The sequence below is a fragment of the Cervus canadensis genome, chromosome 7 (assembly GCF_019320065.1).
Source record: "Cervus canadensis isolate Bull #8, Minnesota chromosome 7, ASM1932006v1, whole genome shotgun sequence".
Classification (NCBI taxonomy): Eukaryota; Metazoa; Chordata; class Mammalia; order Artiodactyla; family Cervidae; genus Cervus; species Cervus canadensis.
In genome coordinates this window covers 5183152-5198183 of record NC_057392.1, presented here as the reverse complement: position 1 = coordinate 5198183, position 15032 = coordinate 5183152, and the positions used below count along the sequence as shown (strand labels likewise).

The 15032-nt window shown below is 38.9% G+C and overlaps 1 protein-coding gene across 3 annotated transcripts in view; it reads left to right on the top strand.

Moving 5' to 3' along the window:
- The window catches only part of RASA2 (RAS p21 protein activator 2), a 120468-nt gene that overhangs the window by 11988 nt on the left and 93448 nt on the right, over window positions 1–15032 (top strand). For all 3 annotated transcript variants that reach the window (XM_043474237.1, XM_043474236.1, XM_043474235.1), the window contains exon 2: window positions 14545–14662. In XM_043474237.1, the coding sequence (XP_043330172.1) occupies window positions 14586–14662 (77 nt within the window). In that variant the 5' untranslated portion in view covers window positions 14545–14585. The remainder of the gene's footprint in view (window positions 1–14544; window positions 14663–15032) is intronic.

Below are 15032 nucleotides of genomic sequence, written 5' to 3'. Positions count from 1 at the left end.
CTTAAGTGAGCTTCCAAGGTGGCTCAGTCGTTAAAAAAAAAAAAAAAAAACCCACCTGCCAACGCAGGAGACTTGAGTTCAATCCCAAGGTTGGGAATATCCCCTGGAGAAGGAAATGTCAATCCACTCCAGTGTTCTTGCCTGGAGAATCCCATGGACAGAGGGGCCTGGCGGGCTATAGTCCATGGGGTCGCAAGTGTTGGACACTGCTTAGCGACTAAACAACAGCAGCAGTTCTTGGGACACCCCACCTCCTTTTTTGCTACTGTACACCTGGGGCAATCTGACATACTCTGAAGAGGGTGACTGTGAAACCATTCGAAAGGTCTTTTTTGGCAGTTTTTCTCTTCTGTTCTCCTTTGAAAGCTGTAAAGAGAAGTGAATGAGAGAGCTCTTGTGTCAGATTTCTTTATTCTGTAGAAAGTATTTATTAGATTAGGTATATAGAAATTGGTTGAATGATAAATGAAAATGTATCATGTTGAAAGCATGAATTTTCTGCTACTTTTCTAGTAATCACCTAACCTCTCTGAGCTTCAGCTTCCTTTTGTATAAATTGGAGGTAGTAGTTATTCTAATCTTACAGAGTGGTTATGAAAAGATTGGATGACTTGGCATACTGCCTAGCACATTGTGCTCAGTTAAGTGCTGGCTGTAATGTGAGCAGAAGTGATAATTGGTAAAATTCACGTTTATAGTTTTCTTGATGAACAATTTATTTAATATAAATGTGTATCTAGTTCTTGTAGTGTTTATCAGATTAAACTGGCCATAGGCAGCAATATCTAAAAACATTTGAAATCAGTGTTGCCATGTGCTCTTTTTACAACTTTTCAGGAAGTTAGAGCTAGGGGAACTTAGAAGATTAACTAGTTAAGGGGTTGCATACTCCAGTCTACAGAGACCACCAGGCATAGTGAAGGAAAGCCAGGTGGGGATTGTTAGGATTTCAAAAGAGTGTCTGTCTACAGTTTCCATTCAGAACCTCATTGCCAGGACTCTCAGTGTTAAAGAGAAACCAGAAATGTGGACTTATTTATTATTAACTCTTCCAGTTCTAGATGTTGGCTACATTTTTCCTAACACTGTGCAAGCCAAACAAATCTCTGGCTGGCTGACCCCCAATTTTTGCCCTCCCCCTCCATCTGAAAGAATTCAGGCATCTCATTTTAGAGATTTGGAGCCTGAGATATTGAAAGGCCGGGAGTTTTTGCATCTATTTCCTCCAATAGAAATGTATTGTTTCTGTAATAAAAGTTTCATTACAACAATGAGCTCCTCTGGTGTGTCTGTCTTTGGTCAGACCTAATAGCTTGAGTGAAGGGAATTGTGTGCAGATGCTGTTTCTCAGGAGCCTGTAACCACGGAAGGGCACTACTAGTTACTGTTTACCGAGTGCTCAATTTTGTTCTCGGCATTATGGTAAGTGCTTTACCTCAGCTGGGCTTCCCTGTGGCTCAGCTGGCAAAGAGTCCGCCTGCAGTGCAGGAGACCTGGGATTGGTCCCTGGGTTGGGAAGATCCCCTGGAGGAAAGAATAGCTTCCCACTCCAGTAATTCTGGCCTGGAGAATTCCATGGACTGTATAGTCCATGGGGTCACAAAGAGTTGGACACGACTGAGTGACTTTCACTTCACTTCACTTCACTTACCTCAGCTGATGGCCACAGTAGCCCTTGAAGCATTATAATGACTTCTTTTTACACAGGAGGTTGAGACTAGGACATGTAGAGTATTAAGTACAAAACTCAACGCTGAAACTCCTGTCTCCAAAATGAATTTGTTTAACTTGCTGTACTATGCCAGTACTGTAGATGTTTTCAGGATTATTTTCAACTTTCGTCTTACTGGAAAAGTTAAAATTAAACTTTATGTGAAAATTTGAAAGACCTTATATGTTAACATTACATAGGATTGTCTTGGGACATCCTTGCAGTCCATTGGTTAGGACTCTGTGCTTCCACTGCAGGAGGCCCAGGTTTGTTCCCTGGTTGGGGAACTAAGATCTCATATCCTGTATGTTGTGGCCAAAAAGAAAAAAAATTATATAGGATTGTCTTATGTATCTATAACTACATGGTATAATAGTGTTTTATTCTAAGCTTGTGTACACCGAAACTTATGTTTTTAAGCGTACATTTGATTCTTTCTCCTTTACTCCCTTTTTTGGTTGAGTACATACATGAGAATGTTTGCATATTTTTATATCTTCCTCCCATCTAAAGTTCTAATCGTCTGTTTAGGTTGATACTCCAGTTATTAGAACATCATATCCTGAGTCTGGCCAAATTCTGAATTTTCCCTCTGTAGTACCTCTTCCATATTTCTTTTCCTCCATTTACCCCTTTGCTACCTTAGTTTAGGCCCTTGTAACTCTCAGTGATTTTCCTGAAGCATAGATTTGATCACACGGAAACTTCTAGTGACCCTGTTGCTTGCTGAATGAAATTAAAACTCCTTGGCTTGACATCACAGGTTCTGCGCGGTGCCATCTTTCTTTTACAGCTGCATCCTTTCTACTCCCCTTTCATCTCTCTCTGCTTGAGTCACTTTGTACTATTAACTGCTTTCTTGAAGGTGCTTCTCCTGTTTCCACCTCCTGAACTTGTTCCTGTTATGCCTTACCCCTGCAGTGTTATCCCTCTGTCCCCAATTTCTCTATTTAAAAAAAAATTCCTTGGAAGAAGTTATTGTGAAGATTAAGTGACATACATGTGAAGTCCCTAAAAAACATCTGCTCTGTGTGTGTAATGTAAGTATTTCATAAATGGAAACTATTATTATGATTCAGCTTTCCTCCCACTGCAGATAATCTTTTTCTTAGGATCATCTTGTCCAGGACCCTAGCCCTTGGCAGTTTCTCTTGGGAGTTATTCACACTCTGAACCTGCATTGGCTCTTATTTCTGTGCTTAAGGTATCCTTTGAAATAGATTGGAGATCCTACAGGATCTCTTAGGATAGTTTCAGAAAGAAATAGCTGTCTGTTCCTCTAGGCACTTCTCTGTTCAGAAAGACATGAATAGGAATGGAAAGACTAGGCTTTGAAATTTTATTTTTGTCAATTCACTGTACTGCCAGAGTAACTTTTTTTTTCAATTTATAAAAGAGAACAGTAATGCTTATGTCAAAGGTCGTTGTACCAACTGAATGGGATATTTTAGAAAATGTTTAGCATTGTCTTGGAGCATGCAACTACTTGAGAAATATTTGTCTTCTATTCTTACTTACCACAATAATGTCTCCGCCTAGGACACAGAAACACACATACAAACCTACAGATATAAATGCATGCACATAGTCCCTGCAAAACATACACATAAACACATATGTGCATACTTTCATTCATGCCCAGAAGCATATACACTGGAATCTCTCCCAGTACCCTGATATTTGGAATTCTAGTTCTAGGTAAAATTATATGGTAGGATCTAGATTTGTGCCCTTTGATGTTTGCATAGAATCACCTATCTTGTACACATAGAGTTGGCCATCTTTCTATTTCTGTTAATCTAGGTTATCAGTTTTGATTTCCAGTGGTGTTTATCTTCTTGGTTTAAATTGTTTACTTTTTGCCAATGACTAAAAGCTATTTTCTATAAAATACTTGGCTTCCCTTTTTCTTCAGATATTTATGCAGAAGTTACCTTGTGGGTGGAGCCTTCCTTGGTACCCCTCCCTCTGCCCATTTCATGTGGTACCTGTTCCTGCTTAATACTGACATACCATTTTATTTGTTTGTTATCTGTCCATCTGTGTTAGCTCAGTGTGGACATGGTTTTTGTGTGTTTTTCACACTCATGTATGAGGCACTCAGTAAATGAATGTGTGCATCTCAGGAGTATTTTGTGTATTTCCAATATGATGTCTCTGTTTTAGCGCTATGGATATTTTTCAGTTTAGTGCTTTTGATAACTGTATACAGGAGACATTTTCTTAAACCTTTGGAGCAATCGACATGGATCAACTGATATCAAACTTAAAAAAACAAGTTTATTTGCAATTTTATAATTTGTGATGTGATGTTAGAACCTCTTCTTTGCCCACGCTAAAGTTATAAACATATACATACTTAGTAGATATTTCATTATCTATCATAAGTTAAGCATGGTGCTAAGAATTGGTTCGGTCAGTTTATATTCAGCGAAGAGACATACAGCAGTCTCATTTGCTGGTTCCTTAACTCTACTAACGCAAAATGATGGAGAACTCTGAGGCTCAGTCGTCAAATCTCTTCTCTTTTTTCCATATTTACTGTTCTTACTGTTCTTACATATTTACTGGATAATCTTATAGTTTGAGAAATACTATGTATTTGCTAATGATTCTCAGGTTCTATCTCTAGCCAGCACTTCCTTGCCTGCTGTACATATGCACTTGGATATTTAAAGGCGTATCAGACTTAGCATACTCTCTTTCCCAACAAGAAGCTCTTTCCTCTGGAAGTGGCATCTCTCTTCATCCCGCTGCTCTGGCTGAAACTCTTTAAGAAGTGATCCTTGACCCCCTTTCCTCTTACACCCACATCCAGAATATCAATAATCCTGTTGGCTTTATCTTCAAATTATATGCCCAGCTGACCACTTCTTTCCATGCCAAGACTGCCTGTCTGGTCTAAGTTAACTGTAATGGAAATTATTACAATAGCCTCCTGTCCAGCTTCCGGCTTCCACCCTTTCCCTTCTGCCATGATTCTTTAGAACAAAGTTAAATCATGCCATTCTTCTGCCCATAATCCTTCAGTAGCTTCCCATCTCATTCAGAAAAGCCTAAGACTTTCCATTGGCCACAAGACCCTATTTAACCTGCTTCCTTCCCCACTCCTTTCATCTCTTACTGTTTCCTCCCTTTTCCTACCTTGTTTATTGTTTTACAGCTGTACTGGTCTCCTTGCTATTCCTTCAGTATCCCAAATTTTCCTCTGTCAGGGCCTTTGCATATTTTGTTGTTTCTGCTTGTGTCTTTCCCTAGGTAGCTGTGTGACTCATTCCCTCATTGACCTCCTTCAAATATCTCCTCAAATATCTCCATATAAAGGCCTTCCTTGATTCCCTGTATAAAATAGCATTGCTGTCCTCCCTCTCTCTACCCTCTGGGCGTGGCACTCCCTAAGTCTCTTACCTTTATTTTCTTCCATAGCAATAAATATTATATACTTGGTTAAGAGTTTATGATGTTTGTTTCCACTGTCTAGATTGTACAGTGGTTCCATGTGGGCAAAGAGCTATATTTTTTATTCATTGTTATATTCCTAGTATTTAGAAAGGTGCCTGGCATCCTGTAGGCACTTAATAAATACTTGTTAAATGAAACAGAACAGGTGCAATACAATATGATCCTTATAGTAGAAGTACAGATACAGTGCAGTAGGAGAGAGAGGAAAAGGTGACATGACTACCTAGGAGCTGAGGAAGATTGTACAAAGATGCCTTAAGCAGAGCTTTGTGGGGAAAAAGATCAGGTGAGAGCATCCCATGCAGTGAAAATAGCATTGTAAATGTACAGAGGCATGAGAGAATATAGTGTTTTCAAGAAACTAAAAGTGCAGTACTGCTGGAGCATAACTTGTGGGGTTATGATTAAATAGTAGATGGCGCCAGATCATGAAGCATTTTTATGCCAGACTAAGGAATTTTAGATTTTATCCTGCAAGGCGGGCAGTGGTAGGTAGTGTGGAACCACTGAAGACTTGAGCAGGAGTGCTGTGTAACATACTTACATATCTACAAACAGGAACTAGCAACAGTGTGAAGGATGGGGATCCAAGCTAAATATACCATTTTATTATATACTCTGTATTTGATGTTATAGGATTTGAATGATGCAGAGAAACAATTACTATCACATGAATGGGCAGGCGTTACTTCATTTTATGGTTGGACAAAACCAGTGCTGTATCTGTCATGTGAAGGTGTTCTTGGCATACTTGCAGCCCATCTGTGAGGGAGAAGAAGTAAATGCCCAGTGGAGAATTAGTTCACCTCTAAAACCCTTGCTTTAGGAGGGGTGTTTTTTTTTTTTTTAATTTCGTTAAATTATGGGCATACTTGCAGCCCATCTGTGAGGGAGAAGTAGTAAATGCCCAGTGGAGAATTAGTTCACCTCTAAAACCCTTGCTTTAGGAGAGGTGTTTTTTTTTTTTTTTTTTTAATTTGGTTAACAATTACATTGTAAGGCGTGTAGACTAGAAAAGTTCTTAAAGAGCTATTGTTGTTGTTTAGTTGCTAGGCATGTCCTACTCTTTTGCGACCCCATGGACTGAATGTAGCCCACAAAACTCCTTCTGTCCATGGAATTTCCCAGGCAGGAATACTGGAGTGGGTAACCATTTCCTTCTCTAGGGGATCTGCCCGACCAAAGATCAAACTGTCATCTCCTCTATTAGCAGGCCAGTTCTTTACCACTGAGCCACCAGGAAAGCCCTCTTAAGAAGAGTACCAGTTATGAATTCAACAAGAAATGGTCTTGTTACAGAATAAAAGATGTTGTGCTTGAAGGCCAGGCTCCTTTCTTCATAGAGGAACAGTTGTTTTGTCAGTAATATGTCTCCTGATAATTGATTCTTTGTTGAAGGAAATAGCAACACTTCTAAATGTAATCAGATCTATACTGTTTGCTGTGGGGCCAATAATACATCTGCCTTTATAGGACAAGTTCCTACCTTTGCGTATGCACAAAATATTTAAAATGAAGACTAAGCTAAAAACATCTCCTACTTTCATTCAAATGCAGGTAAAAATTATTTCCATTATTTCAGCTATCTTGCTCAAGTGTTGTATCTTAGCAATTTACTGAATATCTTGAACACTTTAATCTTAATAGAGTTAAAATTTAAAGATGTAAATTTAAAGATTTAAAATTTAAAGATTAAAGGTGTAAATTTAAGGATAAGATGGAGGTATACAAAATAGTGCACATGGTTTAGATAGTGAGAATTTGGGAGTCCCAAATTCATGGAGCCATGATATCGTATTATCAAGCATGTTTTAAAAGTCACATTTTTTTCAAACTTTAAACTTTTTATTTTGTATTGGGATATAGCTGATTAACAGTGTTGTGGTAGTTTTAGGTGAACAGCAAAGGGGCTCAGGCATACATATACGTGTATCCATTCTCCCCTGAATCCCCCCTCCCATCCATGCCAGCGCATAATATTGAGTATAGTTCCATGTGCTATAAAATAGGTCCTTGTTGGTTATCCATTTTGAACATAGCAGTGTGTACATGACCTTCCCAGACCTCCCAGCTATCCTTTCTCCCCAGGCAACCATAAGTTCATTTTCTAAGTCTGTGAGTCTCTTTCTCTGTTTTGTAAATAAGTTCATTTGTATCATTTCTTTTTAGATTCCAAATATAAGGGATGTCATAGGATATTTCTCCTTTTCTTTCTGACTTACTTCACTCAGTATGACTGTCTAGGTCCATCCATGTTGCTGCAAATGGCATTGTTTCATTCTTTTTAATGGTTGAGGAATATGCCATTGTATATATGTACCACATCTTCCTTATCCATTCCTTTGTTGATGGACATTTAGGTTGCTTCCATGTCTTGTCTGTTACAAACAGTGATGCAGTGAACATTGGGATGCGTGTATCCTTTCGGATCATGCTTTTGTCTGGATATATGCCCAGGAGTGGGATTGCATATGGTCATATGGTAGCTCTATTTTTAGTTTTTTAAGGAACCTCCATACTGTTCTCCATAGTGGCGGTAGTGATTTACATTCCCACCAACAGTATAGGAGGGTTTCCTTCTCTCCACACCCTCTCCAGCATTTATTGTTTGTGGATTTTTTGCTGATAGCCATTCTGAGGTATTACCATTGTGAGGTATTACCTCACACCAGTTTGCCCAAATCAAATGCAAATATTTGATTTGCATTTCTCTAATAACTAGCAATGTTGAACATCTTTTCATGTGCCTATTGGCCATTTGTATGTCCTCTTTGGAGAAATGTGTCTTCAGGTTTTCTGCCCATTTTTGAGTGGGCTGTTTGTTTTGATACTGTTAAGCATCATAAGCTGTTTGTAAATTTTGGAGACTAATTCCTTACCACATCTTTTGCACATATTTTCTCCCAGTCTGTGGGATGTCTTTTCGCTTTGTTTATTGTTGCCTTTGCTGTGCAAAAGCTTTTGAGCTTAAGTAGGTCCCATTTGTTTATTTTTGTTTTTATTTCCATTATTCTGGGAGATGGATTGAGAAAGATATTGCTGTGATTTATGTCATACAGTGTCCTGCCTATGTTTTTCTCAAGGAGTTTTATAGTGTCCTTTACATCTTTAATCCATTTTGAGCTTACTTTTGTGTATAGAGATAAGGAATGATTTAATTTCACTTCTTTACATTTGGCTGTCCAGTTTTCCTAGCACCATTTGTTGAAGAGACTGTCTTTCCAACATTGGGTAGTCTTGCCTCCTTTGTCAGAGGTTAATTGGTGGTAGGTGCATGGGCTTATTTCTGGGTTTTCTGTCCTGTTCCACTGATATATATTTCTATTTTTGTGCTAGTACATACTGTTTAAAAACTACATCTAAATGCTACAATAGGAAATGCAGAAGTGTTTTCTGAAAGCAGATAGTAACAACCATGCAGAGAGTCAGGATCTATCTTTCTCCCGTTCCCAAGTTGACACTTTCACCTTTTGGATGTGCTGTGCTTTTCATGGAACTCACTGTCTCATGGAACACAGAAGTCGTTGTCAGTGAGGTATTACTTTATAATTTCTGAGTCCATGTTTGATCCAGATAGCCACATCTATTAATAGCTGAAAGATTTACCAAGCTCTGATGACTGTTAATGTGAAATGGGATTTTTAGATTTGTTAGGAAAGGTAGAAAGGATAAGAAAAAAATTAGTCAGGATTAGGCTACAGAATCAACTCTAGCTAGTGTAAGCAGAAAGAGATTTAATAAAAGATTTTAAGTGACTTATATAGAATTGTTGGAAAGATTGAAGGAACAGACTTTAGTCACACTTTTAAGTGCTCAGTCACTTTAGTTGTGTCCGACTCTTTGCAACCCTAAGGACTGTAGCCTGCCAGGCTTCTCTGTCCATGGGACTCTCCAGACAAGAATAGTGGAGTAGGTTGTCATTTCTTTCTCCAGGGGATCTTCCCAACCCAGGTATCGAACCCATATCTCTTAGGTCTCCTGCATTGGCAAGTAGGTTGCCATGAGCACCATCTGGGAAGCCCTTAAACTTTCAAAAATAACATTCAAAAGTCACATTGCATCAGGGCCATGAAGGGAGTTCCTCTTTTTGGATCAGAAAGGTGCCTGAAAAATTAGGAAATTGTAACTCTTAGCTGCTAGTCTTTAGAACCTTGTCACCTGTGCCATGATCAGAAATCTGCCACTGTTAGGAAACAGCCAGCAACAAGTAAACGGATGTCACTGCTGCTGGCTCATGCTGCTGCTGTCACGCACACGACCTGTGTGTCAGAATGGATACTTTATATTCTTCCCGATGTCTGTGAAACCTGTGACTGGATACCAGGACTGCAGCAAGTGCTGCTGTAGAAAACCTAGGCATCTCCATGATGGTGCTTACTAGAAGAAGCAACCTAAATGCCACCTCCATTCTCTTTTGTCCTCCAAATTTCCAGAGTGCATCTAATTGATGGAATTTAAATCATAGCCACAACCCTAACTGCATGAGAGGCTTGCTTTCCTATACACTAACAATGAGAAAACAGAAAGAGAAATTATGGAAACAATACCATTCACCATTGCAACAAAAAGAATAAAATACTTAGGAGTATATCTACCTAAAGAAACAAAAGACCTATACATAGAAAACTATAAAACACTGATGAAAGAAATCAGAGGACACAAATAGATGGAGAAATATACTGTGTTCATGGATTGGAAGAATCAATATTGTGGAAATGAGTATACTACCCAAAGCAATCTGTAGATTCACTGCAGTCCCTATCAAGCTACCAACGGTATTTTTCACAGAACTAGAACAAATAATTTCACAATTTGTATGGAAATACAAAAAACCTTGATTAGCCAGAGCAATCTTAAGAAGAATGGAACTGGAGGAATCAACCTGCCTGACTTCAGGCTGTACTACAAAGCCACAGTCATCAAGACAGTATGGTACTGGCACAAAGACAGAAATATAGATCAATGGAACAAAATAGAAAGCCCAGAGATAAATCCACATACCTATGGACACCTTATCTTCGACAAAGGAGGCAAGAATATACAATGGGAAATGTAGTTTTTAGCTTTCTAGTCTTTGCAGTACAGGAAGTCATACTGACCTACCATATCTACCACAGATACAGACCCTGATTTTCCTGAAGGCCAGCCATCACCAAATAGGCTGCAGATAAATTGAGAAAGATTGCAAGTAATACCACGAAATAATGTTGAGAATCTTATAAGTGTTTGTATTTTAGTATATTTTTATTGTTTTATAATGAAACATTAAAAAAATAGCTGAAATTGGTTCTCCACCTGTATGATGAATTTAATGGTCTGTGTATGCCCAGTGTTTCCTGACATTATTACCACAGAGTTGGCTCAGTGGTAAAGAATCTGCCTGCCAATGTGGGAGTCGTGGGTTCAGTCCCTGGGTCAAGAAGATCCCCTGGGGGAGGAAATGGCACCCCACTCTAGTATTCTTGCCTGGGAACTCCCATGGACAGAGGAGCCTGGTAGGCTATAGCCCATGGAGTCACAAAGAGTTGGAGCCAACTGAGCGACTGAGCACACACATCCACACACACACTAATTAGTAGAGCTTCCCAGGTGGCTCAGTGGCAAAGAGTCAGACATGATTTAGTGACTAAACAGCAACAAATATTATTAGTGTTCTTGGGAGTTATAGTAAAGAAATAGGTTCAGAAGCCAAATGGCAGATTCAGGCTGTGAGCAGGGAAGAATTGGAGCAGAGATTATAGAATAAGTTTTCCAGACGCTTGCGTTTTAAGGAGCAGTAGTTTTTTGTTTGTTTATTTTTTGGCCAATGCACTTACTTATTTATATACAATAATTTACTAGAACTAGTGAGGCCCTATGAAAATATCATATGCAGGACAGGTATAATCTCAAGTTCCTCATTTCTTTTTGTGTAGCTTAATATAAAGAGTGTGCTGTTAAAATAATCTTTTTGTTTAGAGATGTATAGAGTGCTACATTATTTTTGTGAATTCTCTAACCATTAGTTACTTCACTTTTGATTTTTTAAAATAATGTGGCAATTAATTATTTTGATTAATGCCAGTTAGTTACTGCTGTAGTTTGGAGGTACAGTTTAAAGACTTGAAAGCTGACTTAACATATTAGCGTGATCAATTGGTGATCTAGCCTTGATTAGATGATTTTACTTTATTTTGAACAGCAGTGACGGATAAGATTATAACAACTTTTCTAGGAAGTGATGTTGAGTGCATTTTATATTTTATGTATTCTGTAGAATTTGAATTTTTACTTATTCTAAGTAAATATCTAATAATGTCACTTTCATTGGATTCTGTAGAAAATAATCCCCTTTCCCTCTTAAAAATGTGGGTGGCGGAATATGTGTACGTTTATACAGTGTAGTTTCTCAAGTTGCGCTTGTGTGAATGAAATAGCAACATGTTCAAGGGCAGTGATTTAGTATTCCAGATTCCCTCATTAGATATGGAGCATGTTTATTATGATTTAATTCCAAATTTGTTTACCTTGCAAGCCCTTTATAGTGACCTAGGTGGATTTTCTGCTAAAAAAAAAACCCCTCAAACCCTCTGGATTGTACAGAGGGGAGATGGCAAAAAAGGAAAGACTTAAAGGAGGTTGAAAAGGAAACTGTGGGGCAGTGTCCTAGAGTGAGAGGGAGGAAACAGGGAAGAGAGAACACAGGTAGAGGGATGAGCTGTGGATAATAGGGATGGACATGTAATCTTTTGAGGAAGAGGAGAATGGATGGATACAAATTCAGATATACATTATTTTTGCATTTTAGGAAACTAGTGAATTTGTAAAGGCCAACCCATATCGGGCAATTCAGGGGTCATTTAAAAGATTAGATTCTTTCATTTTGACTTGAAATGAATATGTTTATTCTGTGACATGGTAACTTGATTTTTTTTTCTAATCTCTCAGTGATGAACTAAATAACAGTATCTTACTGGTGCTCTTCCATTGATTTTTCTAATTTTCCTTAATTTTACTTTTAATTAATGTTTTATTCAGTGGACTTACTCAGGACTTAAGCCAGAGAGACAGCCTCCCAGATGGCTCTGAGGGACTTTCCCCTGATTTTTCTAATTTTAATTTTAAAAAGTCATTTGTGTATTGAGTTTTTCACAGGTACTTAAGTTTCTGATAGACTTCTTTAAAATAAATTGGTTCAGATGGTCTTTGGTTTTAAAGTTGGTAAGCAGAAAGACACCTGAGTTTATCCAGCCCAGACTTTTGTCAGGAAAACTTGTTCTTCCTAGGTTTATCTGAAGCCATTTGGCCACTTAGTACCAAAGGTAATACGGAAAGCTTAGTTTCATGATTCTCAGGGAAATGCTCTTTCCCTAATGCCTACCATCTTTTTTCCTAATTTAGTACACTGGTGTCTGATTTCAGCACCCGCTTCTCACAAGAACTTCAAAACTAGACTTAACTGATTCTTTAATATTCATTCAGCACATATTTCTCAATAGTTGACAGTCACTATTTGAGATCCTGAAGATCAGTTAAGTTCTCAGGCCTTGAATGAGGTAGCTAAGAACTCCCTAAGAATGAGGGAATCAGACATAAAAATGAAGAGTTTCAGATAGTTGTAAATGCTATCAAGAACACAGAGAAATAGAATATAGTAGCAGGATTATTTATTATAGATAGAACAGTACAGACGGGTTTCTCTGAGGAAGTGGCATTTGCACTGAGACCTGAGTGAGAGGAAGAGACAGCCATATGAAGATGGGTTAGAGGACTCCAGACAGAGGTCCTAAGCTTGCACAAGCTTGACACGGTTGATGAATGGGAAGAGGGTGAACACTGGGGAGAGTGGGAGGAGAAGAGGTCAAAGAGAGGACAGTCGAGTGGGGCTGGGTAGACCAAGGGAATTTAGAAATGGATTGACTTCTGTTCTCTGTTTAGTTGCTCAGAAAGAATCTCTGTCTGATTCTTTGTGACCCTGTCCACAAGATTTTTCAGGCAAGAATGCTGGTGTGGGTTGCCGTTTTCCTCCTCCAGGGGATCCTCCCAACCCAGGGAGCAAACCGGCATCTCCTGAATTGCTGGTGGATTCTTTACCCTCTGAGCCATTGAGGAAGCTCCAGTGAAGTCAAATCGTATTGGAGTAGGGGAGTGATTGATCTGAATGTTGTGTTTAAAAGATCACACTCCTTGATGAAGAATGGATTGTAGGATTATACTGATGAAGGCAAGGAGAAGTGGTTTCATTTGGGATTTATTATGGAGTTCTGCTGGATTTACTGATGAACTAGATGTGGGAGTGGGAAGTATGGGGAACAGGTGAGAGAAAGAGAGGAAGATGGTGGTAGACTGGGGAAAACAGTGGGTTTTTGAGGGGGGAAATCAGATTGTTTGTCTGGGACTTATAAAATTTGAGAACTCTACTGGATATTCTAAGGGGCAGTTGAATATTCACATCTAGTGTTGAGGAGGAGAAATCAGGCCTGGAAATGACCTCAGGCCTCTGAGAGGCATGGGCATTAACACCATACACTGAAGGAATTTGCTTAGGGAAAGAAGAGAAGGTGGCCCAGAGCTGAGCCCTGAAGCACTGCAACATTTAGAGGTGAGGGGGGAAAGAAGTCAGCAGAGGGCCAGTGATGTAGGAAGAAAGCCAGAAATACTGTGTTGTGGAAGCCAAGAAAAAAATGAGTTTTAAGGAGAGATGTTAGCCTTCACTTACATTAAACAGTGCTGCCAGATCAGATATGAGGACAGAGAAATGTCATTGGGTTTGGCAATATGAAAGGCATTGGTGACCTTGCCTAGAGCAGCTTCATTGTCATCATCGAGTTAAAAGCTCCATGGATGGAAGAATGAATGGAAGGTGCGGAATTAGAAACAGTGACTGTAGATGTTTGCTTTTGAGAAGTTTTGCTGTGAAAGGGAGTCTAGAAGTGGAATGATATCATGGGGGGCAGGTGGAATCAAAGGAGATTTTTTTTCTTTTTTGTGCCGTTTTTACAATTGGGAAATACCAGAGTTTGTTTATGAGCTGATGGTAATGATCCAGTAGAGAGGACAATTAATGATACAGGAAAGAGGGATTAGTTGTGGAGACAAGTCCTTGGGGTGGTGCCGGTGGGATGGGATGAGAGCACAAGTTGGGGGCATTGCTCTTTCCTGGGACCAGGGATCCAGTGGTACAACATGATCTCACGTGCCCCTTTACACACAGCTCCTCCCTTCCATCTCACCAGACTATTTTAGACCAAGTTTATTATCTTTCTGTAATCACTAATATTATTTTCTGTGCTGTATCTTATATGTTCTTTTTCATTTAATGCATCCCATATAAGGTTTAGCACGAAGCAGCTGGTGATATTTAACACCAGTTTTAATTTTTGTGCCAACAGGTGAAGCGAAAAATTTATTGCCATATCTTGGACCCAACAAAATGAGAGATTGTTTCTGCACCATAAATTTGGACCAGGAAGAAGTTTATCGTACCCAAGTTGTTGAAAAATCTTTAAGGTTTGTAAAAAATTAGTAAGTTATCACTAATATGATATATATTGAATGATAACTTTTATATGTTTTCCTGACTGTTATCATCAAGAAGTCTTTCTTCATCTGGAACTTTTACTTTCCTTGTAGTTTCTGAATTTGTTTTTAGAATTACAGAATCCCAGAGTCTGGAGGAGCCCTGATGTTCACTAAGCTGGACTGAGTCCCTTCTGCTTAGTTCCTCCTGACAGTTATTCTTGACAAGTAGGCATCTGGCCTTTGCTTAATGTTCCAGTGACCAAGGAGTTCACTGCCTCCTAAGCAGCCTGTTAGGTCTTAGAACTATTCTGACTCTTGCAAAGCTCTTAGATTTAGTTGATTAATGTCTATCAAAAGG